Consider the following 25,061-nt stretch of genomic DNA (forward strand, 5'->3'; position numbering starts at 1 on the left):
TACGAAACTCTACAAAACAGAATTTTTATACCAATAGATACATCAAAACAATCAGATTTTTATGGTGATTTAATATATACAAGTTTCATCAAGTTTAGTCTTACCAATCAAAAGCTACGCGCCTGAGAAAATTTGCCTGATTTTGGAAAAAGGGGGAAATATCCCCTAAAAGCTATAGAACCTTAATTTGCACTTTACTGAAAAAATACAAATGAATGTGCATTGTCAGTTTAATATAAATATGCTGATATTTAGTAATCAAAATGTTAATATTATTTGATTTGTTAAAGTTATAAAAGCAAAACATTTATATTTTTTCAGTAAAGTGCAAATTGTGTTTTGGCCTTGGGAAGCCATAGGGGTTTTGAGCCCTACTCGTGTTAATTTCTGCTCGTTTTGAGCTTGATTCGGTTATTTATTGTAATTTCTGTTCGTTTTGGGTTTCATTTATTTATCGATGCTGATTTGTAGTAGTTTCACGCTTGGTAGATTACTTGATTATATTTTTGCTCATTTTTGGTTTAATGGAGTTCTTTACTTTTCTTTGAAAAACTTATTTCGTGGAATTTTTTTCTAATTAATAAGAGATAAGGTCATCTAATGTCTGGCCGGGACTAGATACTGGTTTGAAACACAGATTTTTTACTTTGATATATATATATATATATATATATATATATATATATATATATATATATATATATATATATATATATATATATAAATATATATATATATATATATATATATATATATATATATATATAAAAGGGGTATATGAACAGGGATAAGGGCTCTATGCAATATGGACTCTATGTAAATAGAGAAGCTTTGGACGATTCATGATAATATGATATGGAAGCTAAACTCAGATTTTTATTAAAATAAAAAGTTTTTAACAAGTTGAAATCAAAGGTTTTTTTTTTTATTAACTATAAAAAAGATATATATATATATATATATATATATATATATATATATATATATATATATATATATATATATATATATATATATATATATATATATATATATATATATATATATATATATATATATATATGTATGTATGTATATATATATATATATATATATATATATATATATATATATATATATATATATATATATATATATATATATATATATATATATATATATATATATATATATATATATATATATCTAAGTAAAAAATCTTATGAAAGTAGGCATTCCCCCAGCTGCCCGGGACAGCTGACTTAGTTGCTCCCTCCCCCTCTTTGAAGGGCTTTGTGCATACCCATTAGAGAACAAGAAATGCCTCATAAGAATGATAAAAATAGCTGATTGTGCTATGAGTAAATATTCCCCATAAGGTTTTTTATATTTATGGATAATCTTAATTTGGTATTTCAGCCACGTTTTAAATACTTATGCAATCAAAAAAAAAATACTTAATCAGAATACACTATGACCTTGTCGTACGACAGGGACTTATGCAATCCATATTTAACAGTAAATGACGGTTCACTAATGAGGTTAATTACATGACTGAATGATTTTTAAAGGCAAAGCACGTAGACAAACAAAGCTATAAATGAATAGGGCCACTGGCTTAGAAAAAGGGGACATCCAGGGATTAAGATCAGTTAAGCACAGGGACAGGGATTTTTTATCAACTTTCTAGCCCCCTCCCTATTATCAAATTTTTTATGGTAATTTTCCATATGCTTTTCGCACAATTTACCAGGTTTTTTTTTTGTTTTTTGTTTTTTTAAGTTCACAACTAGGCCTATAATGTCATCCCATAGACCAAAAGTAAATCCCGAAAATGATAGTAACCAAATGATACAGCTGCCCTAAAAATTCTGCGGGGAGCTGGGCAAAACAACATAAGAATATTCTACAAAATCTATTTTTAGCGACCTCCTTTAACAAATCGAATTTTCGTTGGAGAAAATTGTCAGAGGTCCAATTGTTGGAGGAAACTCTTGGATATACTGGAGCAAAATATTCAAAAACTACCCAACAAAAGTAATGCTTCGTACAAAACTAACACGAAAGAGGAAGATTCTTGGCAAGTAATATACTTGACCTAGAGAATAGGTCCGTACGAGTGCATGTTATCTGGTGTTTTTTTTGAAAAATTTTTAAATATCGTTTGAACACTTTTCCCCTAATACCGATCGATTTTTCTCATCGGTTTTTCCAAGCCTCTGAACGGACCATTAAGGATTTTCTAAAAAAATAAGAAGAAATGAAGACATTCATCTTTTTGCAGATAAGTTCAAATCCAGGGGGGGTACAGGGTTTGACCTGTACAGGGTTTTGACCTGTGAAATTCTATAATGGCTATGGTTTAGAGCCGGTTACCAAACCGGTTACCAACCGGTTTTCTGCCATGCCCCCCTAGGCATTTCAAGATCCTGGTGCCTCCCTCGGGACATTTAAATTTTGTCATTCAAAATTTCACGTGTATTCACCTGAAGGAAGCTGAAAAATGCCATTTACTTGGTATCTTTTTTGGGTATCTTTTTTGGGTCTCTTTTCTAGGCGTATTTTATACTAATAAATATATTGTCTGAATAAAACACCTTTTATACAATGTATAACATCATTAAAGTACTATCATGTATTTTTTTTTGCTCTTTAAATGCATTTGAATGTGACGTCTTTCACGGTATTTTTTCTGAATTAAAGAGCGCCAGCCGAAGAGTGCATGTACTACCCAGGACCCACCAAAATGTTGCCATGTCTCACGCGGTGGGGCCTGTGCCCTTTGGTGGGAATCATGGGTTAAGCTACTCCCTCACCTCCATGCATTTTGAAGAGTATATCTGGACAAATTCTGTGCACAGATAATCTGTGCTCTCATGTTATTGAAATTTTTCAAGTTCGACAGTAATATCCCTAATATTTGACATTTAAGCTTCCCCCCCCCCCTTGAAAGTATTCAAAAAGGGTAAATTTTTCTGGGGATATTATTAATATTTTGCAATTAATTCAGGCGATTTCGACATAACCAGCAGTTTAGGAGGATGAACCCCTCCTCGTGGTTGCCAAGACAGCTGCAACCGAGTAAAGAGTAAACCACGGCCCATAACATCCAAAAGGTTCAAATTTAACGAACTCTAAGTAAAGAGCCACCCCTGTAATTACAAACTAAAACTCTAGCAAACGAAGTTTTGATTGCAATGTATATATATACATTTATATATATATATATATATATATATATATATATATATATATATATATATATATATATATATATATATATATATATATATCGAAAGAGTATGCTTTTCCATGCAAAATCCGTTAATTTTGAATTTACCTGTAAAGAGTATTAGGATAAGATTGAATTCATAATTTTGGAAAACTGATTACTATACCTAAAGGCACGTACAATCTTGATGATAGTTTGCACAATCAAATTGAATATGAATCAAAATCCTAAAACAGGCGACCGAAGCTTGGAAAAAAGTGAAGATTTGCATTTTTCCCAAGAAGGACAGTTGCGGATGTGTGTTTGCTGGTTTGGCAAGGTTATCCATCATGTTGTCCAAGATTTCTGGGAGATAGCTCGTTTCCACGTTTTGATGCCTTTTTGAAATTGTTTTGATGCCTTTTTGAATACGTTTGATGCTTTTATGCCTACAAATTTAGTATTCTTTAAAAGTAACAAAAGAGATCATACCTTAGCTGTTCTCAAATGGACGATCAGCAAACCAACATAGATAAGAAGAATCAAAGTGTGGTTGGACCTACATTGCCTTACTGGTCCTCTAATTGAGAACAGCTTTACAAACACATTTTGGTAATTGTCCTAGAAGTGTCTTGATCGAAGTGAAGTTAAGAGATATTTTTCGGAGCTTTTAATGGAGATGACCCATTTCCTTGAGTCAAGACTAGGTCTTTCTGATTGAAAGGCACATGTTTGATTCATAGAATCGAATTTTCTTTGTATTTTGTATAATTTCGTTGCAAAACACAGTGAACTGCTTCAGTATTAAGTTGGATGCAACACTTTTCATAAAATTGTCAAACGAATCCTTGTTGGTAGATGGTAGATGGGGGTATGGGTTATTTATAGAACTCCATCTATGTCACAAGACATTATTTCACTAATTGTCAGGTTAAAAAACAATTTTAAGGGTTTGCTTACCGTTGGGGACTTATTTTTCAAAGACAATTATTGAGATAAAACATCGGCAAATATTTTGGCTTTATGAACCATAGCTATCCTCAGAAAAATAAAACAAAAACTAAAACAAAGGTACTTGTCTAGAATCCGGTAAGCATGCAAGAAGTGAATTTTTGTTAATGCTAATGAAATAAAACAAAATAGGATAAAAAGATAATAGTTTAGTAACAAAATTGGGCTATATATTTAGGGGGGGGGGGGTGGGGATAAAGCATAGCATATATTGAATACGTAACCTAACCTAACCCAACATAGGTACCTTTTAGTCCCCCTAAATCCCAAAAAAACTAACGTTTGAATATAGTTCCCGGAGTGACAAACCCTTTCTTCAATCACTATACATTGGAGACTAGCCGGTTATTATCCTATCTGATCTTTGCACTTACCGGATTCTAGACAAGTACCAAAACAAACTTACTCTACCGGGTTTGACCCCCCCCCCCCCATATTTTGTCCAACTCATCAAAACGGAACAAAAATGCATACGAACAAATTTTTGAAGTTTTTTTTTATTTTTTATAACCTACAATGCCATGCTAGTTCTGTACTTGAGAACATCTTTACAAACGTATTTTGGCAATTATCTTAGAAGTCTGACAGAAATACGAACTTAAGGCATAATAACGACGAAATGTCTTCCATTCTGACCCAAAATACTTACCTCTGTTTATTTATTTGTTATTTGTTTTTCATATCTATTATTTATTTTATGTCTATATATTATTTATTTATTTATTTTTTCAGTTTCAGTGATATTTTTGCCAAAAATCCAAGTCTCTTCGTAGCATGTTCTGTTCTTATAATTTTCTTGTTTAATGAAAACAAAACAAAAATAATTTTTTATCTTTCCATACGTGGTTTGATACTCTGCGCTTAGACTCTTGTAAAATGATGACCCCCACTTAGAATCTTTTTAAAACCTCTTTTTTAATGTGAAATTTCTTTGAACAATAATTAGTGTCTTGCAAAGGCCTAGGGTGTTTTTCACTGTTGAAAAAAGTTTGGAAGAGTAAGAAGATAGGGCTGGGAACCAAGGTTAGAATATTAGAAGCGTTGAATTGGTTTAGGCTATTATGCATGTTATTCGTGGATGACATAGCTCTAGTGGCGGATAGTAGAGATAATCTTCAGAATTAATTATATATAATAAAAAATTATTTAGAAAAGAAGGATTTAGAGTTGAACGCTAAGAAGTCAGTAGTATTAGTATTTAGGAGTAAAGGAGATGTTGATTCAGAGGTTCAATTTATTTTTGGAGGAAAAGTGTTAGAGGTGAAAGAAGAATTTGTTTATTTGTGTGTTAAGTTTAGTGCATTAAGAGGGATGTCTAGGCATGTAGAAGATTGTAAATTAAGGGGTAATAGGCTTATAAATATGCTTTTCAGAAGTAATTTAGGTCAGCTAGGTGACAGAGGATCCAGAAAAGAGTTTTCCAGACAAAAGTAGCTTCTACCCTACATTGGGGCTGGGGCTCTGAGGTTTAGGGTTTTGCTAAAGCAGCTAAGCTAGAAGTAGTTAAGCTAAGATATTTGAGAGAATTTTAGGCTTGAGGGATTCATTTAGTTCAGTGGTACTGAAACGGGATTTGGGGCTTTTCACTTTAAGGAGTGTTATATTGGTTAGAATGGTAAAATTCGTGAATGGTTAAAATGGTTAGAATGGTTAAAATGGTAGGAAAAGAATTTTATTTGAGTTTATTTTTATAATTTCCGTAGGGGGAAGGAGTTTTGGTACTTGTGTATTATGGGCCACTCACTCAAGCTTACGCTATGTAAAACTCGAGAACATACCGGGTTCTTCGTTAGTTTTTTTTCAGCTTAGCGGGAGACAAGACAAGTGACAGAAAATATGGGAAATATTTAATTTGGGCTATATTTTTGCAAATAAGGGGGGGGGGGGTAAAGTATTTGTACAGCTTGAAGTCAGAAAATAAATCTTTCTGGGTATACGGCCAATAAAAAATTACAGGAGAATAGCGAGATAGCTGGAAATTTTGTTAACTGAAAAAAAAATCCCAGTATAAAGTAAATGTAATGTTTTATTTAAGATTTTTTTGTTTTTTTCTAAGTGTTAAGTGTTTTTTTTCAGTGACCGTTTTTCCAAGCATTAAGTACAATTATTAGGTTAATGGAAGGAAAAGAAGGTAATGGAAGGAAAAGACCCTATGGGTGAAACTGTGTCAGTATGGAAGGAAGTCCAGCGAACTCTAAATGACCTTGAAATCCAAGAGTGGCAAGCTCATAAGGACCAATCTATGTCTTTGAGGCTTTACTCCCAAGCTAAAGACTGCTGGGGGAGGAGGTTTATTTTAAATTTGGGTTGAATAAAAAGGATTTGAATAATTTATTGTAGGTAAGAGGGGATAGTTTGGATTTAGGTGAGAGAAGGAAATTTTTGGAGAAGTTTAGGCTGGCGACTGGCCCTTATTTTTGCCCAATATGTGGATGTGTGAATGAGAACTTATTTCATTTTGTATCCGAGTGTGAAGAGCTGTCTGAGTTGCGGAATGAATATTTTGGACGAGTCTTTGGGAGTGAATGCTGGTTAATTGAGCGGATGGCTGAGAGGAACGCATGTGCTATTAAACAGTTGTGTAAGTTTCTTCATTTAGGGATTAAACATAGAGAATCATGTTTGAGGGGATAGCTTGTTACGTTTTTTAGGATTTGAATTTTATTATCATTAGTGTTTGTTGGTTGAAATGTTGAACCTTGATGTGTTTCTTTTTTGCCGTTTTCTTGTTCTTTTTTTTCTTTATTTTTTGTTATTTTTTTCTTTTTTTGATTTTATTATCTAAAGTTGTATTTTGTTACTGAGCTTTGTTCGTAGACTGTATTATATGTTGCTATGGCCCACAGGCTTTTTGCAATAAATCTTATCTTATCTATGGTTCTGAAGCATGGACGCTCTGAAAAATGGAGGATGATTTGCTAAATGTTTTCCAGGGAAATTGCCAACGGATTATTTTGAGTTGTTTTGCGTCCTCGGTTTGGGTAAGAGGATGTGGTAAAGAAAGATTTAAGAGAAACGTGAACTTCCAAGGAGGCTGTAAAGAAGGAGGCTATGAATAGATTATGATGGAATAGGAGCGTACGTAACGGTGTGGGCCTCGGGCTGCTTGGTAGTGCGGTGAGGTTTAGTAGTAGTAAAATCAGTATTCTTCCTCTTTATTAAATAAAAATAAAATAATTTTTATGTCTACGAATGAATACGAAGGTACTTGTATGATATAGCCCCGATCACTCAGGCGTTTTTTTTCGGTTTTTTTATTAATCTGATATTTATTCAAGCAAGAAAGACGGGATATTATAAATGGTAAACACATAATATAAGCTATATATTTGCAAATTAGGGGGGTGGGGTAACGTGTAACGTGGTGGGGTCACCTGCAAGTCCAGGGGACTTGTTGGTCATGTGTCAATCCTATGACACGTTATTCCACCTTTAGACTACCAGCGGCCATGCTTATTAGGCTTAGGTTTCACTTTTTCGCCGCTGTGAGTCCCAGCAAATTCAGTCTCAGGTTTTGAATACAAGTCCAGTGGACATTGTCAGTCACGCGTCAACCCAAAATCAATCCAATCTTTCATTCCTTAGATCTACGACTAATTTACCTCAGTTCTGCCCAAGGAATGGTGCAGGGACGGATGATAGATAGAACTATCTGTTAGCAAAAGAAATCACATAATTTTCATACAATCTTAAAGAGTACTTATCCCAAATTTTCCTCTAATTTACTCAGATTATCTGTCTTGGCTTTTTCTACAATTAGCCATGGCTTGATGCCTTCATTTAAAATGATTTTGAATTAAAATCAAGTACTTTGCAGGCATCAAGACTGTTTCACTGCTTCACTGATCTTTGTTTCACTGCTTTATTAAAATTAAAACCCGTTTTTTCTTGCTTAATTTTTCGTATATAACAAGAAGCTAATATAAATAAAAGTACTGGACGCAAAAAAAGAACAATAAACCCAAAATTGGAAGAAAATATGTGATTTTTTTACAAGATTAATTTTTTTTATTTATTTTAATATCATAATGCTAAAATAAATGAATTCACAAAAAGATAAGAAAGTTTTGATACAACTAAAGAAGAAGGTCAAGACTTAAAATGAAAACTTTTTAAATATCATAAAACAATAAATGACCTTTAAATCAATTAGAATTCATTGTTAATGGGTCTTGTACTAGTAAGAATTATCGTATAAACGTCGGCAGAACCATGCCAGGTTTAGTTTGTAATAACTGGTTATTGTAATCATGTTTTGCGTATCATTCTCATTGATTGCTTTTAGAAACGCAACTATGGATGAGGCCTGTTTTTTTACTCATCAATGTGCTACGATCTTACATCTTTTGTCGTTTTTATGCAAACGTCTTTCATCATTCTGCTCTGATCAGCGGTCTGAGAACAACGATGAGTATATCATCAAACTTCTCTCATCACTGTTCTATATAGCAGAACAGTGGCGTTCTTCAAACTTTTTGATAACATCTGTGAGATATATTATCTTATAACAAAGATGGTTTAGAAAACAATAATCTTTGCAGAAAGTTGCAATATATTAGTGATAAACACGGCCCTATTATTTATTCTTATGCTGGGAATGAGCTTTTATATATTGCATCTTGCAAGTGCCTTGGGTTTACTCATGCTCTCCCCTTTGTAATGGTGGTTAACTTGTACCAGCCTAATAAGATGTATTTTTTGTTTGGTACGGTGGGGGTGGCGAGGAAAATACGAAAAAAGTAAATTGTGACCTGGGGGTAACCTCAAATTATGTTATGGTTCTTTGTTAGTTTCTCTTATAATTAAAATTGTTCCCAAAAGAAGAACATAATTTATATATATATATATATATATATATATATATATATATATATATATATATATATATATATATATATATATATATATATATATATATATATATATATATATATATATATATATATATATATATATATATATATATATATATATATATATATATATATATATATATATATATATAAATTTAAAATAAAAATATTTCTGCAATTGTATGCGGCGAGCCATAAAGTACCCGAGCCATCAAAAAAAAAAAAAAAAAAATGAATTATAAGTTGAAGAAAAAAATTATCGGTCTTGCCAAAAAAAAAATGTAATTTACAGGATTTACAAAAACTTACAACCCACCACAGCATCAAACCACCCCAGGCAAAACAGTTACACACGCTCCCCCTCAATCCCCAACTCTTCAAAATCTCCCTCTTTACGCCCTCTGATGAAGTTCTCATTTTCCCTTATATCTTTCCGTACAACTTCCTACCACCCCAACCGAGCATGACCTGCTTCTGTTTAGGTCTAGATGGTTGGTCAAAGAGGACAATTTTTGGCAATCCCATCCTTCATCTGCAGAACGTGCCCTAGCCATCTCAACGTTTCTTTCATTATAACCCTAGAAAGCGGGATTGAACCACATTTTTCGTAGAGCCTTTTGTTTCAAATACGGTCAGTCGTCGGAAAACCAAAACAATTCGTAGGCAATTTCTCTGCAAAACATCTAGCGAGTCTTTATCCATTTTTTAGAGCGCCCATGCTCCAGAACTATGTTTGATCACTGTCATCACTGTAGCTTGGAATATCCTAATCTTGGTTTGCAGGCGTGTCTTCCCATTCTTCCAAACTTTTTTTAACTGTGAAAAAAATACCCTGAGCCTTGGCTATTCTACTTTTAACGTCGTCACTGCACCCACCGTCTTTACTAATAATACTACCAAGGCAAGTGAAGCTGTTCACTTGATCGCTCTTTTCGTTACCGAATGTCGCCTTTTCATCTTCACTTGTTCCTAGTCTTAGCGGCTTAAGTCTTCTTAACATTAATTTTCAAACCTATTCTAACACCCTAAACTCACAAAATCTGAACTGTTCATTCATTTTGCTCACACTTTCATCTAGGATGCTGAAATCATCAGTATAATTGCTCCAGGAAAGTTTTACTTCCCCATTAGATTCAGTGTTTTTCCATTAACCTTAAGATAAAGTCCATCAAAATGATCTATATAAATGGAGATAGAACACAACCCTGCTTAACTCCTGATTCAATGCGAAACCAGCTACTGACCTCATTTCCTACCTTAACAATTATTAATCTAATTAAATATTCAAAATTAATTTTCAAAAATATTATTCATAATCTTCTGTTACTTATTTTCAATTAGTCCTTGTTCAAAATTAACTAAAAAAACAAGTTTTTTTTAACTGAAAGTAAGGAGCGACATTAAAACTTAAAACGAACAGAAATGATTAAGTATATGAAGGGGCTTTCCCCTCCTCAACACCTTGCTCTTTACGCTAAAGTTGGACTCTGTTTCACAACTTTTTTTTTTTTTTAATAAAAACTTTAGCGTAAAGAGCGTGTTGTTGTGGGGGGGGGGAAATCCCTTTCATATACGGATTTCTGTTCGTTTTAAGGTTTAATGTCGCTCCTTACTTTCATTTAAAAAAAAACTTGTTTTTTTAGTTAATTTCTGAACGTTTTTGAATTAATGAAGCTTTGATTTTGGCTCACCGTACATGAATAATTAAAACGAAATTCGCATATTAAATTTCCTTTTTTTTGGCTTTCTCGAAATTTTGTTCAGACATAACTTACGAATTAAATTACGTAACGAATTTCTATATTCGTATGTTTTTATTACATATATTAGGGAGCTCACTCCCTAGCAATACATCGCTCTTTACGCTAAAGTTCGAATTTTGTCCGAATCACAAACCCTTGAATCAAAAAGGCCGGTTAATTAGAATAGATGGCTCTTTTGAAAGTACTAAAAAAAAAACTGTAGCATAAAGAGCGATGTATTGACTAGAAGGCGACCCCCCTGATATAAGTAATAATTTTTGTTTTTTTTAAGTTTTAATGTTGCTTCTTACTTTCAGTTGAAAAAAACCTTGTTTTTTTATTTAATTTCTGATCGTTTTTTAAATAATGCTGGAAAATATGGTGCCCCCTGCATAGAAATGTCCCTTCCCCCAAGGAAATATCCTCCATGGAAAATTCCTCCCACGTAACCCCTACTCTAACCCCTACCCCCCACTAGAAAAAAAATCCTCCTGAAAACGCCTGTATACTTGCCAGTAACCTACACTATATGTAAACAATGGGCAAAGTTTATAGCTTGCAGCCCTTCCCCCGGGAACAGTGGGAGACTAAGTCATCCTCAAAGACAATTAATTAGATTTTCGACTATGCTGAACAAAATGGCTATCTCAAAATTTTGATCTGGTGACTTCGGGAAGAAAATTAGCGTGGGAGGGGGCCAAGTTGCACTCCAATTTTTTTGTCACTTAAAAAGGGCACTAGAACTTTTAATTTCCGTTCGAATGAGCCCTCTCCCGGTAATCTAGGACTGGTGGGTCGAAACGATTACCCCAGAAAAAAACAACAAATAAACATGCAACCGTGATCTTTCTTCAGGCAAAAAATGGAAAATTCCACATTTGCAGATAGGAGCTTGAAACCTCTACAGTAGGGTTCTCTGATACGCTGAATATGATGGTGTGATTTTTATTAGGGTTCTATAATTTTTAGGGGGTCTTTTCACCTTTTTTCGAAAATAAGCTAAATTTTCTCAGGCGCGTAAATTTTGATGGGTAAGATTAAACTTGATGAAACTTATATATTTGAAATCACAATTAAAATCTGATTCTTTTGATGTATCTACTGGTATCAAAATTCCGTTTTTAAGACTTTTGGTTACCATTGAGCTGAGTCGCTCCTTACATTTTTTTACCCAGAACTGTTTGATCATGGACGATAGTGTGGTTCAAACTCTAGCCTATCCCTTTGTAAGTGAGCTCTGAGGCACCCATTAATAAGAGTTGAATTATGGTGTTTCTTCTTCTTTTTCCTATTTGATTATTTTGAGATGGTAACACATAATCTCCATGCAATTCAAAGGCGTTTTATGGGTGGACAGAGGATGTATTTGCCCCAGGCGCAGAAATTTTAGGATCGCCAAATTTCAAATGAAAAATTTACGGCTATAATTATTTTGGAGTTTTTTAATTAAATTTTTATCAAAATAAAATATAGGGTAAAGTTAACAAATGAAAATAATTCATAAATAATTGATTAATTGTTAAAAAAATAATAATAATTAAAATAATCAAATTTAAATAACTAATAAAAATTTAATAATTGAATAATATAAATAATAACTTAAAAATAACAAAAAGAATTAAATAATGAACTGAACATAATTTTGTTAAATGGAAATTCTGCTAAAATTTGGCCCGAAAATCAAAATTTTGACCTGGGCGCAGGAGTGGCCAAAACCGCCACTGACGCAATTTTAGATCTTACAAAAACTTAGGTTGAAGCCTGTGTCCCTTATTACCTTATTACCAAGCAGAAATCAATCACATTGTACTACTACAGGGTCGAATGAAGGGGTATATGAACAGGGATAAGGGCTCTATGCAATATGGACTCTATGTAAATAAGGAAGCTTTGGACGATTCATGATAATATGATATGGAAGCTAAACTCAGATTTTATTGAAGTAAAAAGTTTTTAACAAGTTGAAATCAAAGGTTTTTTTTTATTAACTATTAAAAAGAATATATATATATATATATATATATATATATATATATATATATATATATATATATATATATATATATATATATATATATATATATATAATAAAAAAAGTTATCCTCCAGAAAATATTTGGTAGGTTCTGGAAAACTTCCCATGGGCACCCATGAGAAAATAAAATCCAGACCTTATTTACGAATAAATTTGAGGTACTTCCTGGTAAGAAAATAATTTTTTAACATTTTCACATTTCTAATTTAAGACAATAGCGTAAGCAATTCTAGTTAAAACATGTCTTAGAATAAATCATTTTAGGAAAAGGAATTTCTTGGAAGTGACTTGGAAGTAACCAGCAATAAAATGCCCATTGTTACCCTGAAAGTTGAGTTATATATTTTGTCTCTGAATGAACATAATTCTATGAAGGCACCTGCTGCATGATGTCATATGGTAATTAGCATATAAAATGACGAGAAGAGTCCTATTCTATAGTGTCTGATCTTGGCCCATCGAGGCAGCTCTTAGGAACGCTCTGGAGGTTTTTAAATACTGTTCCTTGTATTTAATCTTATATATCCGATTGTCGAATAAGGATCTGAACGACGAAGTCTATCAGTGTTGTTATAACATTGACAAAATCTCAAGCATTATTAAGCTCTGCTGGCTCGGACACACAAGACGCAGTTCTGGAGATCGCTATATTAGACAAATATCAGCTCACTCAACCTTTGCCCATGACGGAGCAAAAGAGGAAGACTGTGTTAAATAATTGGTGGACGTTAGATAAACTAGGTTTAGAGTCAATTGGTGGTCCGCAAACTTGGACACAGCTGGGACTAATCCTAACTTAATTTTGTCGAAAAGTTGGCTCAAGATCTTCAGATCTTCAGACTATCAAAGTCCTATCTATTTTAAAATTCAGAAAACGAGTTTAAAGACATAATGCTAATAAGGTAATTTTGGAATTTATCTTCTTTAAGTAACTGCACCATTGTTGGTGTTTGTATATTTAATTCCTCTTTAGATCATATTAGAGGTCAAACATACCCTTCTATTCACTCCGTGATCTTTGAAGATATTCAGCTAAAACTCTGACCCTATAATAGATCAAGGGTGCTAGTTTAGTGGCTAGCCTCCTAAATAGGAAACATTATGTAATTCTGGAAAAACTTTTTAAAAATACTAGAATACTTACATATAACATTCCTAAAATTATTCCACTTTACTTTAAAACTTCCTCTCTCCCTTTATGTAGCCTAAATTATATATTTTTCATGAATTTTCCATATGTGACTTATTCGAATACATGTAAACGGCACACAAGCAACGTTGACGAAATCAAGCAATCTGAAAATTCATGGAGAATATAGGATTTGGGCGAGATATATATTTGATCATTAGAGAAAAAGGGGCAATTTAAAGTCAAACACTTTTATGAAAGATATAAGTAAGTATTTTGGAATTTTTAGTCATTTTGGAGAATTTTGTTGTTTCCTTCGGAAGAGGCCATGCACTTCGCTAGTATCAAATCAAGTTGCTAGCCTACCATTTCTCTGGTTATAATATTTCTTTAATTCTATGAAAATGGTTTTGTGTCAGTAATACCAAATATGAAAAACATAGTTCATGTTTAGTTGTTTTTTTTTTTTTTTTTTTTTTTTTTTTTTTTTTTTGTTAGCAATAAAGAAAGAAAAAGACAACAATGCAGAGTACAAAAAAAAATAAAAACTAGTGACAAATTTCAACACATAACTTTCAAAATGTCAATATTTCAATATAAATCAAAAAAGGATAAAGCTAATCAGATGGAAAAACCATGACAACGGATCATTAACACTCAACAGATCAACTCATTTCGAAAATATCTCAACAGCTAGTTAATCACGCCTCAAAGGAGCATCAATGAGCTGGAACCACGACATAATCTTACTATTTTTATATTGGCGAAGCAAAATAAAAGGAGCTTTACATAAAGGGAATGTATAATTCTCATTTTTCTTGTGGTCTTTTTTTAAAGAAGATTAGCAAACCTAGAAAGAAAAATACTACCGGAGCACAAAAAGAACTATACATTCTGCAAATGCGTTGTTTTTTAAATCGACTACTGTTTGAACAAAATTTTCTATTTCACCTCATGCTAATAAAAAAATTTTGAACTGAACACAAAAGAATCCTTAGAATGGCGAGGAAAAGGTGAGTGGCGAGATTGTAGAGGGTGAGGAAAATGAGAAGGACAAAGGTTCCAGTGATTTAATATTACTGTATTGGTGTCAGAAAGGAAATCCAGATCCTTAAGATATGCAAAGAGAAAAGACACTTACTGTAATAGATTGTGAGTCTCCTTACAAAATATCACCAGTAATGAGTACTTGGTATTATTACCCAATATCCCCAACTGAGATTAGCCCTCTTTCCCTTGACCCAGTCTTTTGCTCAGCAAAGACCAAGTTTCCAAGTTTCTTACTATGCAATGCTCGGTCATTAAACAACAGGATGGACCATCTGAACTCCTTCATAAACAGAACTGTAGCCCAATTGCAGCAATAACTGAGAGCTGGGACATTACAGATGGGACTGGGTTTATCAAAGTGTTCGTAGATTCTTTAACACAAGACGAGACTGTGGCTTAAAGCGCTTTGGCGGAGGCGTCGGCCTACACTTCTGGGATAATTTACCTTGCAAATTACTAAGTGAGCCAACTGATTCCTGCCATGAAGTGATCTAGGCTGAGTGTAAATCACACTTTCTATCTAGACTATTCTCGTGCCTAATAATAGTTGTAGTTTACTTCCTGGAAAGTGCTATGAACCGGATGGTACTAATGCAGTACCTTCAAAAAATATCAACAAATTTCGTTGATAGTATGCCGCACTTACGCTCCTTATAGCTGGTAACTTCAATCAATGTGTCATCTATGATTGACTTAAGCAGACTGTTAATATTCCCACCCATCACAAAACCTCGCGGTCTCTCGGCTCACTCCAAAACTCAGACTACTTCGGTATTCTGTGGGAGGTTCCAGTTAATTTTCCAAAGCCAAAACAGACTTGAATTACTGCCCTACATCTCTTCCTTTGGACGTTTGATTGGGACTTTTAGCTTTGAGAACTTTGTTCTGTAACAGACCTGAATATTAAAGTGCATATTCTCAATTCTCTATTTCTAGAAAAGTATCAGGAACATTTCCCCGCTAAAAACCACGGTAGTCAGCGATAGCGACAAACCATGCGTGGCGCAAGAAATTAAAAAGGTAATGAAGACCTGCTGCCAGCTTCACTCCAGTGGGCAGTTAAATATGGCAAAGTGCCGGCAAAGTCACTGACGAATCATGTAGTTAAAGCTAACAGAGAGGCTAGGAAACGTTACGTCTGCGATAAAGTGCCACCAATTTTGAGAGGATATAATTGGAAATGGAATGCTGAGGTCAAACGTTTAATCAGAAAGAAAATAGCCCATGACATTATGATGCATAGAGACAACGGATCGGTGGTGACATCTACTGAAGTGAATGCGTTTTTCTCAGCAATCTGCACCACTTCACCTTCCATAAACGACTCTGAAGTTGAAATACACACACGAGTTTCTTCCGAAGAATTGATTGTAGAAGTCATAGAATATTCGGTCTTCGAGGAGATCGAGAAGCCGAAAAACAACTGTTCGTCGTATACTGGAGAGTTAGCAGTAAAGTTAGTGATTGAATATGCAGTTTTCCCTGCCAAATTCCTCAGTGCAGTGATTAATCAGTGTTTTAAGGAACAAAGATTTCCTCAGGTATGGAAGAAGTTATACGCACGAGTTATACTCGGGGGTCCAAGTTTATAAGTCAAAGATGAAAAATATTGTGACCAGCTGCGGCCGACCTCGATTAATCCTAATCAAGCCAAAGTGACTGAATCCCTAATTTACTACGAACTTCTTTCTCCAATTAGCCCATCCCTCAACCCATTTCAGTGCGGTCATCTGAAAGGACGCAGCACTACTCACTATTTGGTAAGAGTACTCCACCTAATAACCGAATGACTAGACCAAATAAATAGTATTGTGGACTTGTTTTTAGCTCATTCTCGAAAAGCATTTAACCTAATCCGCCATACAACCGCTGCCGAAAACTTAAAGGTGGAGAGTGCAAAAAAGTATATTCTGCTAATTGTTATTAATTTTCTTTGTGGTCGTTATCAGCGTTTCTATGCGCTTTTCCCGGGATATCTTAAATCAGATTAGGCCGAAATAACATGCGGTGCGCCTCAAGTCACAAGACATGCAGCCCTGCTGTTTCTAGCGGTGATAAATTATGTGCTATCTGGAGTTGAGAATTATTTTAAAAACGTTGACGACTTATCCATCCTGCTAAAATACCCAGGGGAAAAGCACTAAGTGGGTCTGCTGTTCAGTAATGACCTCAAATCGACTTTTGTCAGCCAGTCTGACACATATGGGCTGCAAATCAACTAAAATGAAAAAAAGTGATGAGGTTCAACCCTCTGAAACGTGATCTCTCCTGTCCTGAGCCATTGTACCCAGTTGTATAGACCGCAGGTCCACTCGGCGTCACTTTTAGCTCAGACTTCTCCTTTATCCCACATGTTGCAAACCTTGTAAAGGTTAAAATAACGCCATAAAATCGTTGCCTATTTTACGGTGCCTGGGTTTTTCTGCAATGCAACTCAAACTCGTATATCTGTGCTTTGTGTGGCCATTGCTTGATTACGCATGTCCAGTACGGAGCCCTCAAGCGCACAATATAGAATATCTTAATAATGACATTGAAGCCCTGCAGAAAAATGCTGCAAAATCATACTCGGTGCAAACTATGTGTCTTTTGAATCTGCTCTCAAGTTGCTAAAAATGGCCTCTTCTTGATTGCAGATACGAACTTATTTTAAAGTTTGGACACTCACTACTCGCGAGTCAGAAGCATCCTTTGTTACTGCCACCTCCTTGTACAAAGCGTCTTCCTACCTGGAGCAGGAATAAAATCGAACCATTGAGATGCAGTACCCATCGTTTTACGAACTCTTTTGCACCTTTCTTTGTCAGTGCATTTAATCGTTTGCTATTTGTTCACCTTGTAATCTATTGATGTTGTAAAAAATAGCGTAATTTAGTTGCGGCATAGGCCAAAATTATGAAAGCTGTTTTTATTAAAGTAACTTTGAAGCTTTTGAACTTACACTTAACACACATCCAAACTTAACCACTGAACCAGAGATGGTTTTGTTTTTATGAATCGGAATTATACTTAGAAACTAGCTTTTCTACGGCATTAATGGGGTCAATAATGTTAAATGGCAATAATATATGTTGTCATCCATATTCCGCATAACCTAGCAAATAGTAACGGCTAAATAGTACTTGTGACGTAAGTTTCGTTGTTATAATTTTCATTACATTATGAATATGAAAATGACCAAGTTCACCAGAATTAGAAGTACTACCTACTTTTTTTCTCTTACTTAACGCAATCTGTACTTGATAGAAAAACTGTGAAAATAGACTTTTTTTTATTTCTTATTCTTATTCCTGTACCCCTTTGAATCTTTTTCTATTTATTCCTGCTCCCTGAACTATTTCTAAGGCATAGACCAAGGGGTTTGTAGCTAAACTCTAAAAGTGCGTCTCTATTTGCTAAATTTTGCCAATCTTCCATTTTGTTGATTCTGAACGCTTGTCTCCAATCTTCAAACTGCCAGTGTGAAAAAGGTAAACAAGCCTCCGGTGAGATTGGATTTGCAGTTGGCGCTGCGGATTCGCCAACTACCAAATGAGAGACGTGGTTTAAAGCAGGGTTGCCAACTTGAACACTTTTCTTGTGAAATGCATTCTTTTTTCTTTAGCTCAGATGGGATACGGAAGAGTAAAAAATACTACTTTTGGGTTTCCGTTTTTATTCGCTTTAAACATCAGTAGTGGGTATATTCGCCAAAAGTGCATTTAACCCAAGTAACAGGGTTGCCAACTTGCACACTTTTCGTGTGAACTGCACTCTTTTTTTTAACTCAGAGGGGATACGTAAATTTTTTGACTTGCACTCCTTTTGAGCAAAAGTCACTCCTTTTTGGCCTTGATTTGCAATCTTTTTAGACGTCGGCAGTTGGCAACCCTGTTTTAAAGGCTTCCAAATGGCACAGCCTTAAAAGAAGTATAACTGACGTGGTGTTGAAATAGAGAAGCGGCAGCAGCGTTTCTAATAGAGCCTAAATTAAAATTAAAAGATTTATTGGAATAGTACAAAATGAGGCGGAGGGGTTGTAATATAGTACTTAGTCTTAAACTGATGCTTAAGTTTACAATTTCAAACTCTCCTTCAAAACCCATCTTAAAATATATGACAATTGAGATAATTGGTAAATTAAAAATAGAGTGTCTTGTTTCTCGACTAGGATAATTTTGTAAACCACCTTGACCTGCTACAACAGAAAAAGTTTAAACAAATAAAGATCGAGAATGGGGGTTTTCAAGGCCAATCAAAATATCTAAGTAAAATCGACAATATTCTGGGAGGAAAAATTGCCCCCTTAATCATCGCTATCAGAGAAATTGAAAAAAAAAAAAAAGGAGCACAAGACAACTCAGATAAAACCAAACAACACAGAAATATATACATAAAAATTGAAAATAAAAGAAGAAATCTAAAAACCAAACAATGCCAAAAACCAACAAAAATGATAAACAAATAAAATCAAAATTAGCAGAATTAAATTTTTAAATCCAAATATCTAATCACAAGACTGAACCACTCATCAATATCTACGATTAGAAAAATATAAAGCTTACGTTCGGTGTTATTATCTATTCTTTAGAAATTTTCTCTATAACAGAGAAAGTTGGTGGAAAACCGCAGAAGTTATTTTGAAATTTTATTAATGGAACTCCTGTTATGATGGACTATAAATTGGTAAATGATTCAATATGATAAGATTTTGCTACGAAGATTAGGTCGTGAAAGACTGTTGGCAATTGTTCTATAGTCTTCTTGTTCTTGTTGGTTTTGTAGTATGTAAGGATGCTTTACCTTAGTGCACATTTTGAGTTTTGTATTACTGATAAGTATCATAAAAGCCTGAATTAAATTTCGCCATCTAATTTATTCACTCTATAGATGGTGTTTGATTCCAATTGTAACTTATATCTCGCTATTTAAACTACATTGCCGTAGCAAAATAAACTTCAATATGTTTTTTAGTTGCCGCAAGAATTATGGTATATAAAGCTTTCAGAGTCCTGTTTGATGAAGTTCATAAGACAAATTGCGGAAGAAATGAAAAAAAAAGGTTGAATTTCAGGCTTTGATTATTATGCACCAATGATCTGGGGGAGGGGCCTCCAAAATTGGTGTTGAGCTTCTGTACGAGGAGTGATATCACGTAAATATTAACATATATTTTATCTCTTGAAATTTTTGAGCTGTTAAGCGTTTAATATCGTCGAATTCATAAAGAAGCATGCTCAAGCTTATAGAACATGCAGTAGGGAATATTAAAAAAACATGGCCATTGATGGGTATGGTTATGAATAACCATTATCGGGAGGGGGGAATGTCCAAATTTCTTGTGGTTAACTTTGAGCCTCGTTATGAAGGATTTTTGGTACTGGTGTATTGTGTGGGCACCGCGAATGAAGTCAAGTTTTGTTAATGCCAATGATATAAAATAAAATAGAATGAATATACCATATTTTATATACAAATTTGGGCTATATATTTGCACATTAGGGGGGGGGGTAAAGCATAGCATATATTAAATACGTAACCTAGCCTTTCTCCCTCCTAAACCCCAAAAGACAATTGTTTAAATATTGAGAAACCACGATTTGCCATCAATATATCTAGCAAATCACCTGTTGTCTGCTAATGAAATAACAGTTTGACGGGTTTCGTGACTGTTTTCTTTGATACAGAATATAGCGATGCCCGCATAATGCACCAGTACCGGATTTCCCTATGAGTTTTTCCAGATTGACATAATCAAAAAGGTTTCTATAAAAAAAAAAATTATCATCAATAACTCAATTTTTCCCTTCTTCTGAGTATCCTTGTGACTATATAAAAGTAGGAGCATTTCAAGTGTGGGTTGAACCTGAAAGGCCTAAAAAGGCAAAAAAAAATTCTTGGTCGCAGTTCGGCTTCTCAAAATTTCCTCTAAAAGCATGCTTTTTTTTGCCTTTTCAGGTTTTGTTTACTTTTTTTATTTATTTTGTTTGCTTTTACAAATTAAAATGTTAAAAAAAATATATCTGCTTAATTTATGTAAATAGCGGACCTTTAGAGTGTTTTAGATGAAACTATTCCGGGTCTTCTGCTTAAAATAGAAACAGCTTTTAAGCTGAATTATCTGAAACTTTGCTTATTCTTCGCAAAAATTGTCTTTAGAGAAACTTTGCTGGGACAGGTCTCTTGGTGTTGGTGTTGTTGTTACCCTTATTAAAATGCATCTGATTCCAATCAATTCGTTAGTATTGCAGTCAATCTCGTTTGTAAAGGAGTTAGTCAAGGTGCTGTTTTGTCGCCTAGTATATTTAATTATGTGGTGACTCACTGTCTGGCGTCTCTACTAGTTTTGGTGTGTTGTGATGAAGTTCATTCGCTAGACATTGCATATGCTTAAGACGTTCTTCTACTAAATCGTAGCCGTAGGAGCCAGACAATAAAATTTTTCTATACTTAAGTCAGATTTACAATTCTAAATGTGAGTTTATTTGTTTTAATATCCGTTACCAAGTAACAGCTTTAGGTGTGGAGTACTCACTTCTTTCCTGCTCTATTTCGTTAAATTGGCAGCGAATTTGGTTCAGTTGCTCCCTTTTTTGTGCATCTTCGATCCTGATAAATAAAACGATTGAAGGGTTGGGCACACTTAGCTGATTTCGGGAACTGATTTCTAAATCAGCGTCGATTTTATAAGAAATCGGCGTCGATTTGAGCTTGAAAATTTTTCTATTTTTCGGCACCGATTTACAAAATAAGCGCTGATTTTCATCATGATCATCACAAAAAAAAATTAGGGATACAAATAAATAGTCAGCCAGAGGCATCTGTGGTGAAAGACCCCACTACTGACCTGAGAACTAAACTGAGAACTAAAATGAAATCAATCAAAAAACTATCAATAAACTCCAGTTGACTATTTGTGTCCATGATTTTTTGTTTTTAAAATTTTGGGCAATAAATTTTTCTTTCAACAAATTTTTCTTATCGCTATCGTTTTTCCACTGGTTCTGAAATCGGTTCCCGAAATCAGCTACGTGTGCCTAGCCCTTAAGAGCCAAAGGTTAGTGCATGAAAAAATTTCGCTCAAAAAAGGAAGATGTAATAAAACGGGTCCTTGCTGTTTGCGCAACAGTTTTAAATCCCTAGCTAATCTTTTCCTTTTTGATATTATCCATTTGTTTCGAAAAATCATTGTAGTTCCCTACGTAAATCATGTTCCAGATACTGTTTCCTCGAAGTTTAGCAGCCAGCATATAAGGGTGGAAGAGACGTCACGTTTGGCCCGGGGATGCAAAATGCGAAGCGAATTCCAAATGCAATTTGATAGGTGGGTAAAGCTAAATATAAGGTATCGAGTGATAATAAAGGGTTGTCTTACGTTGAACCATTTAAACCGTGGGACTTGCGGAAAAGTAGCATACCGACAACTTGCCCGGTTATACAAATTAGCCAGGTTCGCTCGTTGACTAAAATAAAATAAGGCTTAATAAGAGTTATGAAATCAAGGAACATGTGTTCCACTTTTTAAAATCCTGGAGGGAGGGGGCAAGTTGGAGCTAATTTTCCCAAGTCAAGTGACAATGATACAGAAAAATGAATATATTATAGTACCATAAAGGCGAATGTATACCAAAGGAAACTGATCTGTTTCTGTGAATGCTTGAATTATGAAAGCCTATCTTAGTTTTGACAACATTTTTGAAGACGCTAAATTTCAGCTGGGTGGGCAAACTGGGAACCGGGGGAGCATTGCTCCACAGCAAATTACGCCTCTGGTGTTCCAGCTCTTCCAGCCTACTGTAAAAATAATATTGCATAGTATGATGCAATATTTTGGTGAACAACCCCTGCAATATTTTTGGTGGTTCATTTTGTAAACTAAATAATTACAAGAGTAAAATTAATAATAATGAGAAGAAGAAGAAGAAAGTTCATAAAACTAATAAATGAAGAAAAAGAAAATACTGATTTGACAACTACGAAAATCTCGACATGCCTAAATATTGTCCTTATTTGGTAAATGCTGCGATTTTTGATACATCCTAACCGAATGGTTAGCACGGTAGACTTGAAATCCAGTGTCCGTGAAGACAGAGGCTCGAGTCACGGTTATTTGGTTTGAAACGGTTGTCAGCGGCGTTTACCACGCCATGACTTAATTACCATGATGGTATGGAAACAGTAAATTAACTTTATTGATATTCCATTTCAAATAAATGATCTTAATTAAGCTCTTAAACACTGTGTATGGGAAATCTGAATTTTGTTTCTGAGTATGACCCTCTGTTGCATACTTTCCTTTCTGGAAATGGCTAATTATTTTTTTTTCGTTTCCAGCCATTTTTTAGTTTTTTTTTCTTCTCTGGATCTGATATTATCTGTATTACATTGTTTTTGCTTTTTTTGTAGGTAAAAAACAACAAAGAAACAAACTGCTGTTTTAGACAGGTTGTTTGCGAAGTTTGAAAGGGCTGCTCCACTTAAGCCAAAGGGCTTAAGTGGTATATATATATATGCCTCAGCATATACACAGCATCAGCATATTATATATATATATATATATACTGCTGATGCTATTAAGGCTCACCTTATATATATATATATAATTAAAATATTATTCTAGCGTTTTGAAATTTTCAGGTGATATTTCATCACTCATTTTTGACCCCGAGTCTCGATTTATCATTAGCACTGGTGATCGTTATATTCAAGTCCTTCACAATGTTGCCGGGTGTTTTGCCATCATAAATGAACTTCAGCCAAAACGCAAAACAGCTGCTACCACAGCTCAGAAAGAACGTATCGACCAACTGATTAATCAAGCTAAAGCTGTTCTGCAGAAAGCAGGTGAAAAAGTGGATGGTTAGTAAAGAATATCACTCTCCCTTAAAGTGTCTTGATTGAAATTTACCCTGAACTTGACTGTGGTATATTTGAGATGATTTTGGAGTTTGATTATTTATTTTTAGCGGGTTTTACCCTGCTAAGGATGTGTAAGTGAAATCGCTTCATTTTTTAAAAGAAATAAATCAAGTTTGTTATCTGGCATTATCTAATAGTAGTTCATTTTAGATTATTAGAGTTTTTGTGTAATAGTTAAATCTAGGCACATCAGTTAGGAGGGGGTGTATTCACCCCGCCATCTTAGGTTCTGAATTTTTTTTTTTTTTGTATTTTCATCGAACAATGGCTTTTGTTGATGTTTATTTGAAAAACTAAAAAGAAAAATTCCCTTTCTTAGATTTTTCGAATTTCATTTTGCTCGTCTCCCCTACGATTTCGTCAGTCGACGCCCCTGGGTATCGTAGAAGCTATTTTTTCATAAGCGAAGCCAGGTTTCGACAGAAGACGGTAAGTTTCGTCACAACAAAGTGACCATGGGATGTCGCGCAATGTTACTTCTGTCTAGTGTATGTAAAGTGAAAGTACACACAGTAAAACCCTCTTAAATATTTCTATTTTTCAAGCAGTAGTTCACATTTGCCTACATTAATAGTCTACATTTTCGCTATTACATAGTTCTTCGGCAAATAATTGTCGTTTGTTAAAAACGACGGTTACTGTTCAAAAAACTTCCGGTTCTGATGCAATTTTTATCATGTGATATTGTCACGCGATATTTTTATGCGTTCAATTTGATTTTGAAACAGACTGGTTTATTTGCATTTTATAGTGACATAAATTGTTGCAAAGTCAAAGACAAGTTTATACCTTACTGAACCAAGAGTCTCTCTTGTTCAACTAAGATTTCACAATTTTAGATTTGTTATCTTTACACAAAAGTCATAATAAGGCTTTGTTATTTTTACAATTTAATTAGGCTATAATAAGGCTTTCTCACACTTCCAAGACTCTGCCATTGGACCATCACTTTCCTAGCGATTTCAGAAGCGAAAGAGTGACCACTGTTGAAGCAAAGCTTGTCTTATTTCTCGTTGAACATGATCTACCCTATTCGCTTTCTGAAGACTTGCTGAAGCTCATATAAAGTATGCCACGTCCGGATTTGCTAAGCCATGCCAGGCTGAGTAGACCGAAAGTAACTAACATTGCCCAACAAGCACTGGCACCTCATT

General features: G+C 34.2%; 1 protein-coding gene across 1 annotated transcript in view; it reads left to right on the forward strand.

The window, feature by feature from the left end:
• The window catches only part of LOC148945810 (transducin beta-like protein 2), a 208,088-nt gene extending 184,057 nt beyond the window's left edge, over positions 1–24,031 (forward strand). The window contains exon 7 of the mRNA XM_089098105.1: positions 23,626–24,031. Within this exon, the coding sequence (XP_088954231.1) occupies positions 23,626–23,852 (227 nt within the window). The 3' untranslated portion in view covers positions 23,853–24,031. The remainder of the gene's footprint in view (positions 1–23,625) is intronic.
• The last annotated feature ends 1,030 nt before the right edge of the window (positions 24,032–25,061 follow it).

The sequence above is a fragment of the Artemia sp. Qi Xiang Cuo genome, chromosome 12 (assembly GCF_049724085.1).
Source record: "Artemia sp. Qi Xiang Cuo chromosome 12, ASM4972408v1, whole genome shotgun sequence".
Taxonomy (NCBI): Eukaryota; Metazoa; Arthropoda; class Branchiopoda; order Anostraca; family Artemiidae; genus Artemia; species Artemia sp. Qi Xiang Cuo.